General features: G+C 36.1%; 1 protein-coding gene across 6 annotated transcripts in view; it reads right to left on the bottom strand.

Moving 5' to 3' along the window:
- LOC150078808 (poly [ADP-ribose] polymerase 2-like) overlaps positions 1-24,415 on the bottom strand; it is a 167,446-nt gene that overhangs the window by 76,349 nt on the left and 66,682 nt on the right. For all 6 annotated transcript variants that reach the window (XM_090382479.1, XM_090382477.1, XM_090382483.1 and 3 more), the window contains exons 5-6: positions 19,804-19,900; positions 15,472-15,549 (exon numbers count right to left, since the gene is read on the bottom strand). In XM_090382479.1, the coding sequence (XP_090238605.1) occupies positions 15,472-15,549; positions 19,804-19,900 (175 nt within the window). The remainder of the gene's footprint in view (positions 1-15,471; positions 15,550-19,803; positions 19,901-24,415) is intronic.

Raw genomic sequence — 24,415 nt, 5'->3', positions numbered from 1 at the left:
TATATTAATGACCTTCTTCCATTGACTAGAAATCCTATCCATAGTTTTGCCAATGATAACATATTGCATTCCAATTTCCATTTTCAGAAACCTTGCCCTGCTCAATCAGCTTCAACTTCTCGAAAATATGCTACCAATTCCTTAAATGCCGATCACCAGGTAATTCTCCAGTGGGGCAAAGACAACTTAGTTGATTTCAATCCTTCTAAAACTCAACCTTGTCTTATATCTCGCAAAAAGGGTTCTTCTGCTCCTATGCTTATCTTTGGTGACACTCTGATTTCTAGGCAAAATGATATATCTCTTTTGGGGATTACCCTGACTTCTAATCTCTCTTGGCACAAGCACATTATAAATATTGCTTCCTCTGCATCTAAAAAGCTTAGTTTTCTCTTTCGCTCTCAGCGTTACTTTTCTTCCAGACAGCTGTTCACCCTGTACAAATCACAAATCCACCCTACCATGGAATAGTGTTCCCACATCTGGGGTGGTGCCCCCAAAACCTCTCAGTCTTCTTGATTCAATTCAGAAGAGGGCAGTTAGGTTAATCAATGATTCATCTCTAACAGTCTCTCCACTCGCTGTCTCATAGACGTACTGTTTTTGCTGCATGCTTCTTTTACAGATATTTCCATGGGCACTGTTATTCTGCATTGGCTTCTATAATTCCCACTCTGTTTCAAAATGGTCCAAACACGTTCCGCCACCAGCCAACATCCATTTACTGTCCAACTCGAAACTCACAGAACCAACTTTTCATCTTCCTCGTTTATTCATTCAGCTGCTGTTTTCTGGAACAACCTTACTTCATACGTATTTCCTGAAAATTACAGTCTACAGAAGTTCAAGTCCGACGTCAACAAATATCTTCTTTCATCTTCTCAACCTCCAACCCAAGCATGGTACTAAGTACAAACTCTTGATATACCTGAAAACTACCCACATTGAATCCTCTTCCATTATGCTCGCTGAAAATGAAGAAAACACGGAGAATGAGATGCAAATAATGTGTGCACAATCCATCGATCATGGGGATAAAAATGTTCAATATATTGTTGAGGTTGAATTTAATAAGGAAATAAGCTGACAGTGATAAATGTTGTAATGTGTACATGTTGTAAATATCAAAAATGAAATGTGAGATTTGGATTTTAACTTTAATAAAGGAGGCTGGTTATTGGTTATTTGGTTTTTTTAGGAGCCTTAGCAACTAAGGCCATATTGCTCCGGGATATGCGGTGGTCATTCCCTGACCTTTCCACATCCTCCGTATTTGGTGGTGACGGGCTCAAACCCCAGTCTAATCAAGAAGCGTGTGCTACGCACTGTTGCTGCTCCTTCCCACCTGGCTACGGAGGCGCCTAATATAAAGGAGGCAATCTTGAAATAGACATTTCCAAGTGATATGACGACATAAGCCTTTGGCCTGACAAATGATCACTTTCTGAATCTGACCATATTATAATGCTTGGCCCATGTACTGTGAGACAAGATTTTAATTTCCCGAAAGATTCTATTAATCGCAACTTCTCTGTTTCAACGTGCTATAGGAGAATTAGCAATAGTGAAAAATATTTAAGAAGATGGTTAGTTTATTCCGAGAGCATAAATGCAGTGCTTTGCTTCTGCTGTAAGCTTTTTGATGGTTTAAGTAGAAGTAGTTTAGCAAAGAAGGAAATGGGCAATTGGAAACATCTGAATGAATACTTAAAATCACATGAAAACTCCATCACTTGAAATGCTATAAAATGTAGCTTGAAACCAAATTGCGGCTTAACAAAAATAAAACTATAGACGAAGATATGCAAATAGCTAGGAAAGATGAAATAAGTCATCGGACAGGTGTGCTAGAAAGGTTAATAAGTACAGGTAACACTCGTATAACACTGTAGTTAGGTTCCTATAAAATGTTCTGATGTGAAAAACCGTGTTATACAGGACTAAAAAAATGTACAAAGGGGGGGGGGGGGTTACATTCCAAAAGCTAACAAAAATACACTATTTTGTTAACAAAACTAATGTACACCATTCTAGATTTCGTGTATCTTCTACTACTCTCTTTAAAAAATCAGTAATCTGGGTTTGTTTGCTTTTGCTTGATAAATCTTTGTGAATTTCATCGCATGGAACTAAACATTTTTGAAGCTCCCTTTTGAACTTGGGGCTCCTTTCATTCAAGAATCTGCATTCAAAAAAATAAGATTCTAATTGCTCAGCTAAATTTATGCTTTTCCCTATGCTTTTTAGTGTAAAATTTGGAAGTTTAGAATTTTTATCTGCGCTATCATCCACTGAATTGATATGGTTTCACCTCCGATGCCATTTCCACCAAATCCGCTTTGCCATCTCTTTTTCTACCATTAATTCTTGAAGGTCTTCAGTAATATCTTTTATTTTTTAGGAGCACAGGGGACTAAGACCATGTTACTCTGTGTATATTGTCTATAAATTGCGTGTCCTGAGGTCAATTTTCTGTTTTGCTAGCCGAAAAATCAGATTCTGGAAGGAAAAAACCATGCTACCCTCACCTGAGCACGACTAACTAAGCCACGTTGTGAAAAATACCCATAAAAATTCCTCTCCTCATTGATGGGATTCAAACTCAGGTTTCTACCCGGTGTGGGGAGGAGAGCGATTCCATCAACTGTGCTACCCATGAGGGCTTCAGTAGTCGTATCAAAACCTTCACCTCCTACCGACGTAGCAAGTTCCACTTTTGTGCCAATTCTAGATTTTTCCACAAGTTCAATAGCATAGAACATAAAAACGGGGATTTTCCAACAAAATAAAATACAGGGATTTCTCGATAATTTTTTTTTGACTAGCGAGTCAACAGCAGGGATTCTAAAAGAATGGAAATGCTGAAGAATTACATCCAACATAATAGGAGGATTTCCCCAGCACAAAAATACCCTGTTATGCAAGGTTTACCAAAATTCTCTAACCATGTTATATAAAGTACCATGTTGTGTGAGGATTGCTGCAGTTTATAAATCGTGTTAGAGTGAAACCATGTTGTAGAAGTACCACGTTATAACGGAGGTTGCCTGTATAACTTTATATTTGGCCCAAAACAGTTTAGCTTTTCGTGGCTTTTCAGATCGTTTATTTACACCACATAACAGTAATTTTCTAGGCTTTGTTGAACTGCTAGGCAAATATGATTTGGTCATGAGCAAACATCTACATCGAATAACATCCGCTGAAACCCATGTTCATTACTGTGGTAAAACAGTCCAAAATGAATTGATTGATATGCTTGGAGATTTTCCTCTTAAAAATATACTAGAAAGAGCTAAGAAAGGGAAATATTTTAGTATAATTGTAGATTGTACTCCTGATGTTAGTCTTATTGAACAACTTTCCATGACAATAAGATTTGTTGACATCGATGATGTTAAAATTAAAGAACATTTTCTTGCTTACCAACCAATCACTGATTCATCTGGAAAGGGAATTTATGAATCTATAATGCAAATTTTGGAAGATTTTCAATTGGACTTAACTGCAGAAATCAGGGGTATGATAATGATGCCAACATGAAAGGAAAAAATAAAGGAGTACAAGTGAGAATTTTAAGTAGCTATCCGTGAGCTTTTTCATGGCATGCAGATGCCATTCTCTAAATTTAGTAATTGGAGATAGTGTCTCATGTTCAGTATTTTCAAAAATGTTTTTTGGAGTTATTCAAAGAATTTATCTGTTGTTATTCAAAGAACTTGTGTGTTGTTTTCAGCTTCAGCTGTTATATGGCACTTACTGAAAAATATATGAAACATTTAACTCCTAAACCACTATGTGATACCATGTGGGAATGTAAAATTCACTGCGTTAAGGGTATAAAAAAAGGAAGTTTTAGGAGTGAGAGATGCCTTAATTGAGTAAGCAGAATCTAGTGGAAAAAGTTGTGAAGTGTTTAATTTTTTAGTAACACTTTGTATTTGGAATGCAATTTTATTTAACGTTAATTTGATAAGCAAATCGATGTAGAGCTCAGAACTGGAGCTGAGCACTACAGTTATACTATTAGAAAACCATACAGAATTTTTAAAGCAATATCGGAACTCAGGTTATATGACAGCATTGAAATCGGCAAAAGAATTGACAATTTAAAACTAGGAATGGTCCTTGAGTTTAAGATATTCATATTTAGTGGGGGGGGGGGGGGGTTTGCTAGCAGTGAATCCCAAAAGAATATTTCTACAAATTAAAAAATAAAAAAAAATAAAAATATTTTCAAAATCATGTTCTTAATGTGATCATAGATCACGCAATCATGTCACTATCAGAACGGTTCATGCAAATAAAAGTAAAAGAATATAATAATATTTGGGGATTTTTGTACATTAAAAAAAAAAAAAAAAAAAAAAAAAAATGTAAACCATGATTATCTAATGAAAAAGTGTAACTCACTTGAAATTAAATTAAGCGATAAAAAGTGAGTGTGATGTAAATGGTGAACATTTTTGTCAGGAAACTGAGATGCTGATAAGGCTTCTGCTCGATAAGGTACCTGATAAAGTCTAAGTATTTTGAAATTCATAAATAACAATAAATTACAAAATACATTGTCAAATTTATGGGTAGCATTGAGAGTTAAACTGACAATTCCAATAGCAGTAGCAAGTTGCAGCAAAGGAAGTAATCAAACCCTTAGCCATAATTATGAGAGCTTCCATGGACTCAGGGGAAGTACCCATGGACTGGAAATGTGCAAATGTGATCCCAATCCACAGAGGAGGATCAAAGGGGGACACACGTAATTACAGACCTGTTAGTTTAACTTCTGTTCCAGGGAAATTAATGAAGGCACTAGTTAAAGAAGCATTGCAGGATCATCTAGACAAGACTTCCGTTATAGCTCGGACACAGCATGGGTTTGTTAAGGGGAAGACCTGTCTGAACAATTTGATTGGATACTATGATGTACTCACAAAGGAACTGGATGCAAACAATAATTTTGATATCATATATTTGGATCTTAGAAAGGCTTTTGATACTGCTGCACAAACTGGAGTCAAATTGCTGCTATGGATAAAGGGATAGTTGAGTGGGAGAAGACAGAGTGGTAATCAACGGACACTGCTCTTCATGGACTAATGTTATTAGTGGAGTCACCCAGGATTCAGTGTTGGGTCCATTGTTGTTTTCTGTATTCATTAATGATATTGATGATGGTATATCAGGCTTAATGTCCAAGTTTGCAGGCAATATGAAAGTCGGCAGGGTTGTTAATGACAGTACGCTGCTGCAACAGGATCTAAAAAGTTGAGCAGATGGGCTGAGAGGTGGCAACTGAAGTTTAACATTAACAAATGTAAAGTACTGCATATAGGAAGCAGTAACTCCAGAGTAACGTATCAACTGTGTGGTACTACACTGACAGTGGTAGAGAGTGAAAAAGACCTGGGGGTAATTGTGCAGGCAGATATAAAGTTTTCTGAGCAGTGCAGACGGTCTGCAAGAGTAGCTCGTGGTGTCTTGTCAATGATATACAGGAATTTTTCTAGCAGGGATAAGAAGGTGATTATCCCCTTGTATAAGGCAATGGTCAGGCCACACCTTGAGTACTGTATACAGGTCTGGAGGCCTCATTTTAAGAAGAATGTAGAGCTGTTAGAACGAGTACAGAGAAGGGCAACAAGATTAGTGAATGGAACAAAGGGTTGCTCTTACGAAGAAAATCAAGTTTTGCAAATTACAGTGTCTGGAGACTAAGCACCTGCGAGGTGATCTGATTGAGGTGTATAAAGCCTTGAATGGTTTGAGCATGCTCAATGCTGATGGGATTCTTCCTCTTGCTTGGAATAATCACCTGAGGGGGCATAGATTCAAACTGAGGAAAGACAGTTGTAGGATAGATGTGCGGAAGTTTGCCTTTAGCCAGTGGGTGGATTGCCGGAACAAACTTCCATCTGTTGTTGTTGAAGTTGGTAGCTTAAACAGATTCGAGGCAAAACTAGACAAACACTTGGAGTGAGTGAATGGGTGAAATAAGAAGGGGTGTTTTTTTTTTTTTTTTTTTGGCTCCAATATACCTTGGGCCGGCCCTGAATAAGTGCAACATCACATTTTCATGTATGCCTGAAAATTATTGTATAGTGATCCTCTACATAAGAGAGAGTGCAGAATATGCATACAGCTTTGTTTAAAGTTTACTCTGCAGTGTAATGAAATTTTGCAATGTTAATCTTTAAAAGAAAGAGTAGAAATAACTAATTTTATCACTAGACGATAGTTTTTAATGCACAATTTTTGCAGAATTTATAGGCTATAGATGAATTTTACAGAATGGGGTAGAGAGATTTTTAAAGCCACAAAAGATTAAAATGAGAAGATTCCAAATTACTTAGTTTCTCATAAGAAACATCAAAGAAGATATACATATATGCTCAAGTACCACCTTTGAAGAGAAAGGAATCATGCAGCAAATAATTAGGACAATTGAGATAAGCAATAGTTGAAACAACAGATAATTGGGATACTATCAGAAAAAAGTAAGTAGGGCTTGGCAGAGTGTAAGTGGAAATGGACATCAACGAGACTGGAATTGAGATCACGTATATTCGTGAAATCAACAAGCACGGTGTTTGGGAAGCTTGGATCTTTTTGCAGATAAGTTTGTTCTAGACTATTTATGATGCATTCAGTATATAAAGTAAAAGTACAGGGGAATATATTGTATGAAGTAATGACATTTCTGGATATGGCATACACACATCAAGAATATACCCAGCTCCTTGACATAATGTGGCAGTGATAATGCTCCCTGCATACACTCTACTCAGACTTCCTCTAGAAAACTGAAAAGACATCAATCACACTGCATGACAAAATAGTTAGGGAAGTTGCTGGAGCTTTGCCTTGGAGACTAAAAATGGGTGGATTTCACCAATTCAAGCCTCTAATATGCAAAGTGGTGGTAATTCACCAGTGAAGTATTAAGTATTTGCCATATAGTGCAAGGAAATCACAGGCTTTTTCTGTACCAAACCAAAGAAAACAAATTATGTGCTTCCCTCCCTGCGTATATAACTATCCAGTAGTCTTTTGAATTTGTTCTGTAACCCTCAATATTTTACTGATATTTTACCATATCTTTGCATCTAGGGAAAAGGAAGTTTAGTTCTGTTATATAAGTTAATGGTGAGACTGCATCTGGAACATCATATTCAGATTTGGAGGCTGCATTTGAGAAAAGACTGAGTTTTTAAAAGAGCCCAAAGAAGGGTAACTTATTCAACGCAACAGCAAAGAAGCCATCCACATGAGAAAAGATTATAAAGATGCACATTAAAAAAAAAAAAAAAGGCTGCGTGTGTACCTTGTACACATGAAAGATGTTTTATTTTATGTGAAAACATCTATGGCATCACTGTGAACATGTAAACATTGACAATTTAATGTTAGAATGGAAAGACCTTGCCGTTTACCGATAAACTCGTATAAAGTACCTTGCATGATAAGTAGAGGATTACTCGACGACCTGGTCATTTCAGCTCGAAGTGCAAGAGCAGATGTAGCGTTTCTCAGTCCATGATAAAATTTTGTTTTTCCATTTGCAGCAATAATGTAAAGATCACTGATATTGGTAACTCGAGATAATGCAACATAAACTAGTTGTTTGTGATATTTCTCGTATTCATAAACTATGGAATCGAAAGAACCTTTCTGAGATTTATGGATAGTAATAGCACAAGCCGGTATTAATGGAAAATGGTTTCATTTAGGTGAGATCATTCTGTTGTTATTCAATGAAACACACATACTTCTTCTTGTGATCAGTGCAGCTTCTAAATCAATTTCTCGAGCCATAGCAAACAGACAAGCCTTCGTTCTAGCAAGTCTACTCACAGCAGGTGATCCTGGAAATTTCAATCAAAGACATTTAATAGAATTAGTCTTTGTCATATCCAATACATGCCACGTTTCCTAAAGCTCCGTTAGCCAGACATCAAACACGCCAATATTATTAGTGGTTATCAAGTACGGTTTGCCAATAAGTAAAGGCCACTTTTAAATACATCTTTTCTGACATTTAAAAGCAACTCTTAACGAATCTCAAGTTCTTAAGTCTCATTATTTTCATGACCATATAAGGCATCAAGAAGAAGATAATATCATATAAGAAGATAAGGCATCACTCCACACCGATGTGAATGCTGAAGTTCATGCAACACCATCATATAAACAGTGTAAATTTTAAATTATCTGTAAACTCTCAATACTGACTAAGGTAAATGCTAGGAAAGGACAATTCTTCAGCACGTTCATCAAAAAGTAAACTTTGTGGAACATTTTGTTCACAAGGAACTATTTATAAATATTTGTCATCGCTCCACAACATATTTGACATCAGTCTACTTTTGTTGTTGAGCAACTAAACTTTCTTCAATGGATATAAAGTATTCATTTATTTCATCATGTGTAGGAGCATCGTGTTCCATGTTTTCATCGAAGAAAGCTTTGCCAATCTCGATATGATACAGACGATACAAAGGAGTCGTAAGTAGATACTTTAACCAAACCCTTACATCTCGTTTACGAACCAAATCTATTTAATAACTCAATTTGTTTAATAAATGGTAGCAATAGCTTAATTTTTAGTACTCACCTTAATATAAACTGCAGTTGGATTTAGAATAAGTGGAGTGGGAATTGGCTAAAATTAAGGTTAATATCGGTGAGCGTAATTGTTTTGAACGGAATTAAAATGCGCTCAAGGAAATTAGCATTAGCATTAGTAGAGGCATTTGATGCAAGAAAGCAAGCTTATGCAGCATCAGCCAAAAAAAAAACCACTTCCACGACAAGGCATGGAAGTCTGTTCCACCAACCAACCACTCGCTGGCTAAAGGCAAATTTCTGCACGTCTATCCTACATCTGTCTTTCCTCAATTTGAATTTATGCCCTCTCAGGTGATTATTCTGAGCAAGAGGAAGAATCCCATCAGCATTGAGCATGCTCAAACCATTCAATGCTTTATACACCTCTATCAGATCACCTCGCTGGTGCCTAGTCTCCAGACACTGTAATTTGCAAAACTTAAGCCTTTCTTCGTAAGAGCACCCCTTTGTTCCATTCACTAATCTTGTTGCCCTTCTCTGTACTCGTTCCAGCAGCTCTACATCCTTCTTGAAATGAAGCCTCCAGACCTGTATACAGTACTCTAGGTGTGGCCTGACCATTGCCTTATACAAGGGAATAATCACCTCCTTATCCCTGCTGGAAAAATTCCTATATATCATTGACAATACACCATGAGCTACTCTTGCAGCCCGTCTGCACTGCTCAGAGAACTTCATATCTGCCTGCACAACCACCCCCAGGTCCCTTTCATTCTCTACCACTGCCAGTGTAGTACCACAGAGTTGATACATTGCTCTGGGGTTGCTGTTTCCCATGTGTAGTACTTTACATTTGTCAATGTTAAACTTCATTTGCCACCTCTCAGCCCATCTGCTCAACCTTTCCAGATCCTGTTGCAGCAGCATAGTGTCAGTAGTGTCCTTGACAACCCTGCCTACCTTTGTATCGTCTGCAAACTTCGACATTAAGCTTGATATACCATCATCAATATCATTTATGAATACAGAAAACAATAATGGACCCAACACTGAGCCCTGAGGGACTCCACTAATAACATTAGTCCACGACAAGCAGTGTCCATTGATTACCACTCTCTGTCTTCTCCCCCTCAGCCACCCCTTTATCCACAGCAGCAATTTGCCTCCAATGTCACACTGCTCCAATTTGTGCAGCAGTCTTCCATGTGCAACAGTATCAAAAGCCTTTCTAAGAATCAAGTATATAATATCAAAGTTATTCCCTACATCCAGTTCCTTTGTGACTGCATCATAGTATCCAATCAAATTGGTCAGGCAAGACTTCCCCTTAACAAAACCATGCTGTGTCCGAGCTATAACTGAAGTCTTGATCCTGCAGTGCTTCTTTAACTAGTGCCTCCATTAATTTTCCTGGAATAGAAGTTAAACTCACAGGTCTATAATTACTTGTGTCAGCCTTTGATCCTCCTTTGTGAATTGGGGTCACATTTGCACATCTCCAGTCTGTGGGTACCTCCCCTGAGTCCAAGGAAGCTCTCATAATTATGGCTAAGGGTTTGCTTACTTCCTCTGCTGCCTCCTTTAATATAACTGGATAGATCCCATCCACCCCGGGTGCCTTTCTTGTGTTTATCTTCAACAATTTCTCCTCCACTTTACTCTCAGTTATTACAAGATTCTCTAGGCTTACTGCTAGAGTTGAATACACCTCTGGCTTTCCCCTCGCTAAATAACTCCTCATGTGTGAATGTCGATGCAAAATATTCATTTAGTTTGTTAGCTACCTGAGCAGGATCATCAACAGTTGACCCATCGATATCAAGTGGACCAATCTGATTCATCCCCTTCCTTCTAGAGTTTACATAAGTAAAGAACTCTTTGCTGTTTTTCTTTGCATCCCTTGCCAAAGATTTCTCGTAATCTGTCTTCGCCTGCCTAACCTCCTTTGTAACTTGGTTACAGATCAACTTGTATCTATCATAGGCTTCTGTGTCATGTGTTAATTTGTATGTATCCCATGCATGTTTCTTCTCTGCCATATGCCTCATCAGTTCATCTGACATCCAGTTAGGCCTAAACCTTGAACAATATTTCTTAGTTGGTATGTAAAGCCTAGTAGCTTCCAAGATAAGTTCTTTGAATGCTTCCCATTTTGCATTTGCTGTTGGTAACATCATCAGTTGGTCCCACTGTATAGAATTGAAATACTGTCTCAGTCCATCGTAGTCGCCTTTAAGAAAGCAGTAACCCTTCCCTTTACCCCTAATGGTAGTTACCTCTTTGAGTAAATCCCACTTCAGCACACTGTGATCACTGCCACCTAGTGGTTCTTTTATCTGCAGATTCTTAATGCATGAAGAATCACTGCTGATAATCAAATCAAGAGTATTCCTCCCTCTAGTTGCCTCCCGAACATGCTGATGTAGAAAACAATCATCCAATAAATCCACAAAAGCCTTGCTAGTGTGTGAGTGACCAGCCCCCAAATTCCAATCAATATCTGGGAAATTAAAATCTCCCATTATAAGACTCTCTGATTTACTGGCCCACTCTATTTCCCTGTACAATTTCTTATTATACTCATCAGAGTCATTAGGCCTATAGCCTAATGTAGGCTATAGGCCTATAGCCTACTTCCAGTCTATCCTTTCTGTAGACGTTGTACTCCCCAAATTCCAGTTCTGCATTCCTTATATCTGTGTGACACCAAGTCTCTGATATCCCAACAATATCTGCCTTTGATGTTTTGAGCAATACCTCAAATTTATTTACTAAACTCGTAGCATTAGTGTACACGCAAGTATACATGCACCTATTTCTATTCTTAGCTACCCTAACACAACCCATGTGTTTACTTGTACCACAATGACTCCCAGCAGTCTCTGAAATATCCTGAATCTTGTTTTTCAGGCTTCTGCTCATTCCAATAGAAGCAGTGCAAGAATCTCTTTCACCTCTGCCAGTGGCTACTGTTAATCTATTCGTCTTTGTATCCCCCCAACCTAGCAGTTTTCCGACCCACCTAACACTGCCTCGATAGCATTAGCAAATATTCTTGCACCCTTTCTATTTAAGTGTATCCCATCCCTGTAGAAGTAATCTCTCCTGTTAACAAGTACAGTCCAGGCTGAAAAAAATTCTACCCCTTGAGCCTTGCACAATCTTTCCAGGGCCGAATTGATCGACAAGGCTCTCATCATATACTCCCTCCTATGGTGTCTGGGCAGAATTGCAGACACTTTCAAATTCAACCCTATTCTATCTAAATACAAGTGCACGTCTTCATCCTCGGTTGTCATGAAATAAATTGAAAAAATTGGAACTTGAGAATGTAATCACAGAGACCAACAGCCGTAACGATTGGATTTCGTATTAACGTCTTCGGTTTGTAATAGTGAAGAAGAGAGCGCGTGAATATAAAGAACTCTTAGGTTCCCGTGATGCTCTTTGATACATGCGGGAATCTCAGGTGCGTGAGATTCCAGGCCAGGGAGAGATTATATGGTAGTTTTGCGTTTAATACATTAAATTTAGAATGATGTCGGAACCATTCTACGATTAGGGCTTCATACTGGTAAATTCCGAAGCTGGATTTTAATTTAATAATGGGAACTGCTGAATCTACTAGAGGGGTGTGGTTATGGGATTGTACGTGTAACGTGAGTTCTGTATTTGATCGTCCGGTTCTAAAACTATTATAATGGTATTATGCTCGTGTGTTTGATGTTTTTGTACCGTATTTTGAAGTGGTGCTTCTGATATAACATGCATTACACTTTTGTTGGCATTTTATTAAATATACTATATTTTGTTCATATCACTGATTTGGTATTTGTAGGTTTCTTTATAAGAGTTGAACATGGATCCTAAATTTATTGTATGTAGAAAATGTGAGTGTAATATCAGTATTTTTAAAAATTCGCCTGAACTGTCTAGCAAGGTCACTATGATAAGGAAGAACTACGCGTGTATTGTTGTGTATGTTATATTTGGGTGGTTTATTGATATTATTTTGAACATTAGAAATTGTTTTTTGAATCAACTGTAAGGTATATTTCCTGGATGTAAATTTTTCTGTGAGATATTGTAATTCATTAAATTATTCCTAAATTTGCCTGATTTAATGAATTAAAATATCTCACAGAAAAATTTACATCCAGGAAATACCCCTTACAGTTCGATTCAAAAAACAATTCATAATGTTCAAAATAATATCAATAAACCACCCAAATATAACATACACAACAACACACGTGTAGTTCTTCCTTATCATAGTGACCTTGCTAGACAGTTCAGGCGAATTTTTAAAAATACTGATATTACACTCACATTTTCTACATACAATAAATTAGGATCCATGTTCAACTCTTATAAAGAAACCTACAAATACCAAATCAGTGATATGAACAATATAGTATATTTAATAAAATGCCAACAAAAATGTAATGCATATTATATTGGAAACACCACTTAAAAATACGGCTCTACAAAAACATCAAACACACGAGCATAATACCATTATAATAGTTTTAGAACCGGACAATCAAATACAGAACTCGCGTTACATGTACAATCCATAACCACACTCCTCTAGTAGATTCAGCAGTTCCCATTATTAAATTAAAATCCAGCTTCAGAATTTACCAGTACGAAGCCCTAATCATAGAATGGTTCCGACATCATTCTAAATTTAATGTATTAAACGCAAAACTACCATATAATCTCTCCTTGGCCTGGAATTTCACACACCTGAGATTCCCGCATGCATCAAAGAGCATCACGGGAACTTAAGAGTTCTTTATATTCACACGCTCCCTCTTCTTCACTATGACCAACCGAAGACATTAATACGAAAGCCAATCGTTATGGCTATTGGTCTCTGTGATTACATTCTCAAGTTCCAATTTTTTCAATTTATTTCATGACAACCAAGGATGAAGACGTGCGCTTGTATTTCCTTGAGCGCATTTTAATTCCGTTCAAAACAATTAAGCTCACTCATATTAACCGCAATTTTAACCAATTCCCTTATTCTAAATTTTTAGCCAATTCACTTATTCTAAATCCAACTGCAGTTTATATTAAGGTGAGTACTAAAAATTAAGCTATTGCTACCATTTATTAAGTCAATTAAATTGGTACCTTAAGGAATCCTACAATTCATCTAACTCAATTTGTGTATTTTTTTACCTTTGATATGAACTCAATAATCATCTGTTCTCTGAGGCAAATGATTTACCATCGAATTAACATTTCCAGGAACATTTATAATTTGGCCCAAAATTCCATATTGGCCAAAACCATGTCTTAGTCTTCTAATGTGCACGAATGGTATACGAGGAGAAATGAGTTGCTTGGTTACTAAATCCAATTGAGGCAAATGAAGTGGAATAGCAGGATAAATGAAACCATTGCTCTTCGAATATGTCGGAATGAAATCAGTTTTGAGAGATGCTCGACAAGTATTACAAGCCTTCATAGTCATTACATCTGCAGTTGGAAATTCTAGGAGAAGTAATTGATAACTTCCTGGAGTGCACAATTTTACATCATTTTCATACCATAACTGATCGCAGATATCACAAACAGCTCCATATGTATTTTTCAGAAATTGTTGTTCAAATTCTTTATATGGTCACTATTATGGTCATGTTTGATGTTCTTGTAAATGATTTCAGGCTGGACTACTGTTGAAACCTGTGGAGGGTCTACAACAGGCGATTAAGCTGAAATATGAATTTTTCTTTTTGGGTGATGCAATCGCAGCTCGTTGTTGCAGTATACTCTGTCTAGCTGGTTCAGGAATCAATTGAAAATCCTCAGGTAATTAATTTAAACTCAAATCTTCTGGATCAAAATCTTCAGGAAGTTCTTGAATAAAATTGTGATGTCGACGGTCCAGCTTCTTGATGAGAAGTTGATATGGAAGACTGATGTTGATCAAAATCTTGAGAAGCAGATTTTATTAAACTCCATTTTTTTTTTTTTTTTTGTCTCTATGTTTTTGAACCCGTTCTTTTGTCGACATGGGAGGCTTCTTCAGTGGTTTTGAAGCTTTTATTCTTGCATAATTTTCTCGATTTCACTCAGCTGGAGTTTTAGCCATCTTCAAAATACTTATATAGGTTGTTAACTGAAATTAGATTCAGTATTTTTACAGTTCAATAGTTAGCAAAATCCATTTGTGCTCTAGTATGATATCATAACCAAAAACTATTGCAAGAAGCAATTGTTTGTTGAAGTGATTGTTTTATCAGTGCGTTCCTGAATCAAAACCATTTAAATTTTTAAATGGTTTAATCGAAACTTACTTATGCTACTTAGAAGGTTGATGTTCACCAAAATCTTGAGAAGCAGATTTTATTAGTTTGCATTTTTTTTGTTCTCCATGTTTTTCAACTCGTTCCTTATTGATACAAGAGGCTTCTTCGATGGCTTTGAAGCTTTTATTCTTGCATAATATTACTACCCGCTGCTTACTCTACCAAATCAACATTAGTGACAGAGTTAGCACCATTTAGAAAGCAACATCGTGTTATTTCCATAAGAAAATTTGTTACCAATCGGTTTTACTCCAGTGCCACCATAGATGTTTTCACATGAAAAAACTTAAACTAACATGTCTAAGAAGGGATGCAATTGAAGTGTATAAGGCACTGAGAGGGGGGGGGGGAACAAATTGAATGACAGGGGAATCTTCATACTGAAATCTATTGGAAAAACTAACAGACTGAACCTCAGGAAGTTTGTTTGGCCAACATATTATCAACCAGAGAAATATACTGCCTTTCTGGTGGCTGAGGTTGACAGTCAGGTAAGGTTTAAGGAGCAACTGGATAACCACATTCTAGCAAGGGAATAGTGGAGGAAAAGAGGCAGCATACAGATACTGCTTCAACATACCTGAATTCTTTGATCTAACTTCGAATTAACTTCCTTTGATTTCTTCTTTGATGCTTTAATTTCCTCTTCTTTTTTATCCTTTCAAAAATAACAAAAAAAAAAAAAAAAAAAAAAATCAAAATTTAAGTATATAGTTTAAAAAAAACCATGAATATGCTACATGAATAATTTTCAAAATTAATTAGTTCCTGACAGCCCACTATAAGGACCAAATTGTGCTAAATTTATTTAGTGCAATTTGGTGCTTGTAGTATGTTATCTCTCTATACATTAAAAAAGTTTTCCTCCAGTGATATTTATTCAAGCCAATGGGAGAAGAGGGCGGGGCAATTACATCACTACAAATGTGCAGGTAAATAATTACATAGGTCATTTCCTGATTAGATTTCAATTAGTGCGTTATAATGTTAGTGTAATGTTATTATTATATAAATAATAACAAAACTATACAATATTTACAAAATACTAACCTATTATTTACCTCTACTATATCAGGAACGTTAAATGGAAGGACACAAATGAGTTACTGGGCAGAATCAAACGTGCTGTTGACAATGTAGAGCGTGTACGTGGGACACATGCCAACATTCGCACACTGAAAGACAACTGCCTCCACAACGTTCACCAACCTCGTGCACATAATTCACTGTCTAATACACGACCACGCCTGGCATCATTTGAGGTTCCATTGTAATGTTTTTTTGTATATTAATGTCAGCTAATGAAAAGACCTGATATGGTTTGTATATTTATAAATAGTTTAGTATTTTGTAAATATTTTGAATATTTGTATAGTTTGTAAATATTTTTGCCCTGCTCTTTCTGTTGCAACAATATTCCTCATGCATTATGAAACCCGATGCAAAAGGTCTTTTCCTATGTGACCTATATAAACGCAGGTAAATAATTACAGTGATATCTACTCGACTTTGAGAGTGCTGCATGGTGGGGTAACCAATGGGAGAAGAGGGATGCTGGTCATGCGGGCAGAGCAATTACATCACTACAAATGCACAAGTAAATAATTACATAGGTTATTTCCTGATTATATATCGATCAGTGCGCTTCGACAGGTGTGTCTTTTACATAGAAAAGATTTGACTTACTCTGTCATACCTCTACATTTTATGTAGAAAAGCATGAACAGGGGTTGGCAAGCAAGGCGAGCAGGGGGCAAAGCCACTTAGTGAATATATAATAAACTAATTTTGAAAAATCCTGTATTTCCAGGATTATAAGCCACACCCACGATTTTAAAGGCACATTTTGCATAAAAAATTTATACTGCTTCAATGTTATGACCATACTTTCTCTAGACATAGCTAAAGATAATGCCATCACTGCACACAAAGTATACCTTTGGACCGATGTAGGAGGATTTTAAGCATTTTCCAAGGTAGCATCTTATTATCCAGAAAATATGGTATTCATGGGGTATAAGAATATTTCTTATTGCATGCTTAATCCCATGAATAATCGTCACATAATTACATTATACAGTAATTTTAATTGAACTTGAGTCATAAGTGGAACATTTTTCATTTTAATAACTAAAGAAACAAATAACCCCATCACAAAAACAAGGGGTAGTCAAAAAGTTCTGAAAACAAAACAGGGTATAAAAATGTATTAATATATTACAGAATAGGTTATTTTGATAGCTTAATGACTTACAAAACAGAACAGAAAAAATCATGTATCAATGTCATATATGCTTTCTAAAATTTTTATTTAAATTATCTAAAAATGTTTTAAAATTAAATTTTTTATGTTGGTAGAAGAAGAATGAATATCTAGCAAACTGAGCAGCAATCAAATTTTTGACCAAAGAGGGCAGAAATGCTAAAAAAAAATTCATGAAATCAAAGTTATGCTACTGTTGTGAGACAGTCGGCAGAATTATAAATAGGATGGGAGTAATTTGTAAAATAAACTAATTTCAATATTAGTTTATTTTACAAATTTGCCACACAGTAATTGACCATAATATCCACATCCAACACATTAATAATAAGTGCCTCTGTTCATTATAAGCTGAAATTCATTTTGTTGGGAGGATATATATATATATATATATATATATATATTATAGATTAAACTTGCTGGGCATTTGTTGGCTGTTATGGTGTAGAAAGGTAATACCAGTCCTTACATAGCAGAAATCATTATTTTTGTTTATCACATTTAATTTGTGGTATTTTAGTTAATTACATTTTCAATTGCATTTGTTCAGTAACTGCGATTTATTATAACATCAGGCAGCACTTTTGAATGTATCATGTACTCAGCTGCATTTATGAACTCCATCTTTTCTTGCCTACTACTGCAAGTGTGAAGTTCTCTGGACTTACTTGGTAAGTATAAATATTGTTTATCTGTTCGTACCCATAGAAATTTCAGTTCCAATTCCAGTTTTCTGCAATTTTTATTTCCTTTAACAATAAATTTAACCAATTTTAATTTTCAAATGATAATTTTAGCTCAACCAAAAAAAAAAAAAAAAAAAGCCTTACTAACCAAAGCACAAAGATGTAGTTTAATTGATAAAACTGTTATTGGAACAACAGGAACAGATATGCACAAACCAAAATCAAAATCGTTAACCATATTTACCAGTCACACAGATGTGACTGTTTAAAATGTACCAAGGTACACTTAAATATGTGTGCTACTGAGCTTTTGTGCTTGGCCACTCAGCTCAAAATGGGAAAATATAAGAGACTAATAGAATCATGTTATATTTTGTCTATAACACAGTTTTTTTTTTTTTTTTTTCAGCAGTATTAAATTTTATCTTTTTGAAAATTTCTCAATTACACATTTTTTAAATATTCAAACTTTTCACTAAAAATTACTTTTAAAATTACTATAATCCATTAGTAAATGGTCAAACATTGACATCTTCCAAGTAGAATGAAAAAAAAAAAAAATAAAAATAAATAAAAATAAAATAAATAAATAAAAATCATCACTGTCAGGTTATCCACTACCATTTTTGTTACAATTAGAGGTGGCACACTACTGCTGAGTTACCATGGACAGTGTTAACACAAAAAGCACGTTAGGTCCATTCCTACACCTATAGGAATGGACCTAACATGCTATTTCAATGTATTCACTTAATGTGAACTTGTTTACACAAATACCACTTAATACAGAAATATTTCTAGGCCTAGGAAAATGTGAATACATGCAAAATTCTCTGGATAGCCTGAAATGGCATTTGCAATTGTTTTCTCATGTCTTTCAATGGCCACTACTCTATCTCCCCCCTTCTTACATACCTCCTGCTACCATTTGTTACTTGAAGCTAGTATTAATGATGCCCACTCCCCCCCTCTCTCTCTCTCATTAATTCTATCCTGCTACACTTACAGCAGCATAGAATTAACTCCCCCTTCTGTAAAAACATAGGTCAACTCACTTACTTATTTCTTATGTTAAATTTGAGCAAAAATTTCTACATAATAATCAACAGGTCAAAAACTGAATTTTTAAGATACTTTTTTCCCCACTTCAAAACTCATTCAATTCAGTTTGATACAAAAACTCATTCTATGAGTAGCACTACTATGATTATTTGGTTGTCCAAATATGTTCATATTTTAGTTAAATTTAGATTTAACTTAATTAATGCTTCCAGAAATTCCAGTGATAGCTTGTTTCTCCACTATGAATTCTTCTATGTTTGGTGGCCAGCAAACTGTAATCTCACACACTTGCAATAGAAAGTCTGCTATCCAAAGTCCACAATTTAATAAGTTTATCTCTAATGCCATATGCTTTTTGCCACAAATATATCAAACAGCTACACTCCTAAATTTTAAAAAGCAAAAGTAAAAATACAGCAGTATAAACATCTGTAGAAAATTAGCCACGACTGTTCAGTTAGCCATCAAGTAAGTCATACAGTTGTGTTCTAGACTGTTCAACAAGGCTCGTTATATCCTGCACTCTCAGAATAGGAAGATTTTATGATCTGAGTTGCCGACTGACAATCAAAGTTAATCACAAAATATAGAAAGTGGAGAAGCAGATGGATAAGAAAGCAATTCCTAAATTACTTTTAGACCAAAACCAGGCACAAATTGGGAGTTTTAAAGACACAGAAGACCTATAGAATTTTGAAACTCAGATAAAATAGGGCAATGAAAACGGTTCTGAGTCAAGTATCAACAGCCAAGGATTGCAAATAACATGCAATGGTGTGTTGAAAAGGAAGAACAAGAAAATTATGCAATGGATTTTATATCAGAAAGTCAAAATCTACCTTCTCTTCTTGAAGGTAATCCAAATTTAATCATTATTTTAAAAAAATTAAGAAAACATTACCTCAATATTATAATCCATTTTCAAGAGATCATATTTTCCTTGAACTTTCTGAAAATAATCTCGCTCAACCCAGTCATTTTTTGTTTTGTCCTGAAATCTGAAACAAAATGAAATAAAATTGCACAAAATACAAATGTCTACATAAGTGCTAGATTAAAACAGATATTCAAATTTTATAGATGAAAAAAAAAAAAAAAAAAAAACCAGAGTTCTTTACATGAAGCTTTAATTTCTAACCAATAAATATAAGGGATTGCATTTAATTATAGCCTAAATTCTACCAAAAATAACAAGCATATAACTTTCTTGTTTTTCACCCTCAATATGTACCAACATGAGCATGTGGAAATGCTCAAGTGGGTGAATTGTGTCAAAAACAAAAAAAAAGCTGAATCCCCAATTTTTCAAGGGTAGCTTATTTTAGAAACAAAGTTAATACCAAAATAATTCAGCAAAATAAACAAAACATAACAAATACAGGTGAAAAATAATAATAAACAGAGGCCACTTATATTGGTTGTTATAATTAAATTACATACTTCACTCTGAAGGCTTACCCACACAAAATGACTGATCATAGAATGAAATTTATAAAACAAAATGGACAGGCATGTGGATGGCATGACACAAGGAAACAAAATTAGTTTCACAAAGTGCCACCAGGGGATGGTACTGTACAGAAGAATTACACAATTTCTATTCCTAGAAATGTGTCTGTGGAAGAGCTATAAGAATAGGTAATAACAGAAAACATGAAAATTCATGACACTTGTACCAAAGCATTATGCTTTGTTAACATTAGCATTAGTTGAGGCATCCGATGCAAGAAAGCAAGCTTATAGAGCATCAGCCAAAAAAAAAAAAAAAATCTTCCCATTTCACTCATCCGGTCACTCCAAATGTTTGTCTAGTTTAGTCGGCTATCAAACTTCCACAACAGATGGAAGTGTGTTCCAGCAATCAACTACCCGTTGGCTAAAGGCAAACTTCTGCACATTTATTCTACAACTGTGTTTCCTCAGTTTGAATTTATGCCCCCTCAAGTTCTTAATCTTAGCAAGTGAGCAAGTGTAAGTATCCCATCAGCACTGAGCCTGCTCAAACCATTCAAGGCCTTGTACACCTCAATCAGATCACCTTGCAGGTGCCTAGTCTCCAGATGCGGCAACTGACAGAATTTAAGCCTCTCCTGGTAAGAGAACCCCTTTGTTCCTCTCACCAATCTTGTTGCCCTTCTTTGTACTCATTCTAGCAACACTACATCCTTCCTGAAATGAGGCCTCCATACCTGTATGCAGTACTCAAGGTGTGGCCTGACCATTGTCTCATGCAAAGGTATAATCACCTCCTTGTCCCTGCTAGCAAAATTCCTATATATCATTGACAAAACTCCATGACCTGCTCTGGCAGCCTGTCTGCACTGCTCAGAGAACTTCATATCCGACTACACAATTAGGCCCCCCCTCAAGTATTTTTCATTCTCCACCTCCCAAAGTGTACAACAACACAGTTGGTATGTTTCTCTTGAGTTACTGCTACCCATACGCAGTACTTTGCATTTGTCAATATTAAACTTCAGTTGCCACTTCTCAGCCCATCTACCTAACTCTTCTAGATCCTGTTGCAGTAGCATACTGTCTTTACTATCATTAACAACCCTACCAACCTTTGTATCATCTGCAAATTGGACATTAAGCCTGATATACCTTAATCGACAGCACTAATAAATACACAAAACAACGATGGGCCCAGCACCGAACCCAGATTGATTTTGATTTTTGATTTGGTAGTTGTTGGCGCATCGGCTTCTGTGGCCATATTGCACCTCCCAAGGTTTTTGCAGTACTTTGATCCAAGCCCGAGGCGGGAATCGAACCCGCGACCTTTGGGTTGCCGGGCAGGTACTTTACCCACTCGGCCAGCCCGGTCGGCTACCGAACCCAGAGGGGACGCCATTAATAACATTAGTCCACATAGAGCAGTGTCCATTTATTACCACACTCTGCAATCTTCCACTCAACCATCCCTTTATTCATTGAAGCAACTTGTCCTTAATGCCATACTGCTCCAATTTATACAGCAGTCTTCCATGTTCAACAGTATCAAAAGCTTTCCTGAAATCCACGTATATGATATCAAAATTATTTTTTGCATCCAGTTCATTTGTGACCAACGCGTAGTATCCAATCAGATTGGTCAGACAAGACTTCCCCTTAACAAACCCATGCTGCGCCTGAACTGTTACTGCAGTCTTGTCTATGTGATCCTACAACACTTCTTTAACCAGTGGCTCCATTGTTTTCCCCGGAACTGAAGTTAAACTAACAGGTCTATAATTATTTGCCTCACCCTTTGAACCCCCTTTGTGAATTGGGGATACATCTGCGTATCTCCAGTCCATGGGGACCTCCCCTGAGTCTAAGGATGCTCTCATAATTATTGCTAAGGGTTTGCTTACTTCCCTCGCTGCCTCCTTCAATATAACTGGATAGATTCATTCCATCTGCTCCAGGTGCCTTGTTTATGTTCAACTTCAACAATTTCTCCTCCACTTTGCTCTCTGTTATTACAAAATCATTTAGCTCCCTGTTAAATTTTAGTAAACTTCTGTCCTCCCTTCCTTAGAAACTTCTGTTCTCCCCTTCCTTAAAGAATTCCCCATGTGTGAATGTAGATGCAAAGTACTCATTCAGTTTGTCAGTTACCTGAGCAGGATCATCAACAATCAAAACGACCAGCTTAAGTGGACCAATCTAATTCATCCCCTTCCTTCTAGAGTTTACATAAGTAAAAAAGTCTGTTGTTTTTCTTTGCAAAGGATTTCTCATGATCAGCCTTTGCTTGCCTAACCTCCTTTGTGACTTGATTACAGACTAGCTTATATCTGCGTATAAACTGTAATGTGATAAATTAAAGGGGTCGCAGAAATTTTTAAATAAATTTATTTTTTGTATACATAAAAGCTAAAAACCTGTTGTTAAAATTACTTTTTCAATACCGTAGGTGTAGAGACCTTGCTACTCAAACTAAGTCTAAGATATGAATGAACCCTTCTGCCTACCACTTCTGGAATATGCCTTAATTTGCTCACTGGCTATGGACACACAAAAAGCAGCTGACTAGTGCAACTTCTCAGTATGTATTATTATTTTTCAGTACTACTCAAATGCTGAGTAGTACTGAGAAATACTACTAAATTAATCCCTTACAGTAATCTCTTTAGCTCTTAATTCATGCTTCCTACAGCACAAATTCTTAAATTGCTTGTACTGTATTGCTTAAAGGCCAGAGGTGTGAATGTACGGTAGCAGTAAATATACACAGAAGTGTGCTGCACGCATGATTTATTCTGCTTCGTAATTCGGTGCATTCTCCTTGCTGCAATAAAAATTATTTCAATTATGTATGGAGAAAAGTACATCATCAAACTCTAAAAGCTTCGCCTTGTCGCTGCAACCGTACATCTCTGTCTACTGCTGAACGTTTCATTTCCTCATATACCCTAAAGTTCATTTTCCTCATTAGGTTTTCCAAAATTTTCTTCCTTGGTCATCCCCTTCCTTTCTTTCCCAATATTTTTCCTTCTGAGATATTCACTAAAAATTTGTTATGTCTTAGGGTGCGGCCTAAAAATTTAGATTGTCTTTTTGCCGCTGTCGTGAGTAGCTGCCGCTTTTCTTGCATCTCGTTCAAGACAGATTCATTGGATCGTTGCTCGGTCCAGCTAATCCTCAACATCCTCCTCCAGACCCACATCTCCAATGCCTCCAGTCTCTTGATATCTTGCTTGCATAATGTCCAGGTTTCACTTCCATACAGCAGCACACTCCAAACGAATGACTTGGCAAACTTTTTTCCTGGTCTCCCTGTCGATGTGTCTGCTATAAAAGTACATCAATGATTTAAAAACCATTCCTCTGTCCAGAGACAGTCTTGTGGCATATTACAGTTGTCGGACAACATAAAATTCAAATTATTAAATTGATTGAGGGAAAGTCCAATTTTTGCAATACAGTTAGATGAATCCACAGATATTTCAAACCTTGCTCGACTTATTGTATATGTTGGATACTGCTACGAGGGGGATATTTTGGAGGATTTTCTATTTTGCAAAGTTTTGGAAGGAAGAACAACGGGCCAGAAGATTTTTGATGTTATATTTTCTTCCAAACAAATAATCTAACGTGGGACAACTGTGTTGCGATTTGTATTGATGGCTGCATTAACAGGAGAAAATAAAGGAAATTGCTCCAAATATAGTTTTTAGTCATTGCATTATATATAGGGAAGTATTAGTAACGAAGGAAATGCAAACTGATTTGCACGAATTTTGTACTTTATTAAAAGTAGAAGCTTAAATAGCAGACTTTTAACTATACTTTGTAAAGAAATGGGATCCGCTTATGAAATGCTTCTTTTATATATGAAATTGGGGTGGTTATCCAGTAGTAAAGTGTTGCGACGTCTTTTTAGCCTCAAACATTAAGTTTTGTTTTTATCAGATACAGACCAGAACCTTGCTCATTTGTTTACAATAAAAAAAAAAAAAAATAGCTTTGGAAACTTAGCTACCTTGATATATTTGAAAAACTTAAATGATTTAAATTTAAGT

The sequence above is a fragment of the Mastigoproctus giganteus genome, chromosome 10 (genome assembly GCF_048544385.1).
Source record: "Mastigoproctus giganteus isolate SK-2022 chromosome 10, ASM4854438v1, whole genome shotgun sequence".
NCBI classification, from domain to species: Eukaryota; Metazoa; Arthropoda; class Arachnida; order Uropygi; family Thelyphonidae; genus Mastigoproctus; species Mastigoproctus giganteus.
Note: the sequence above shows the minus strand (reverse complement) of the source record. Positions and strands in the feature narration are given on the sequence as shown.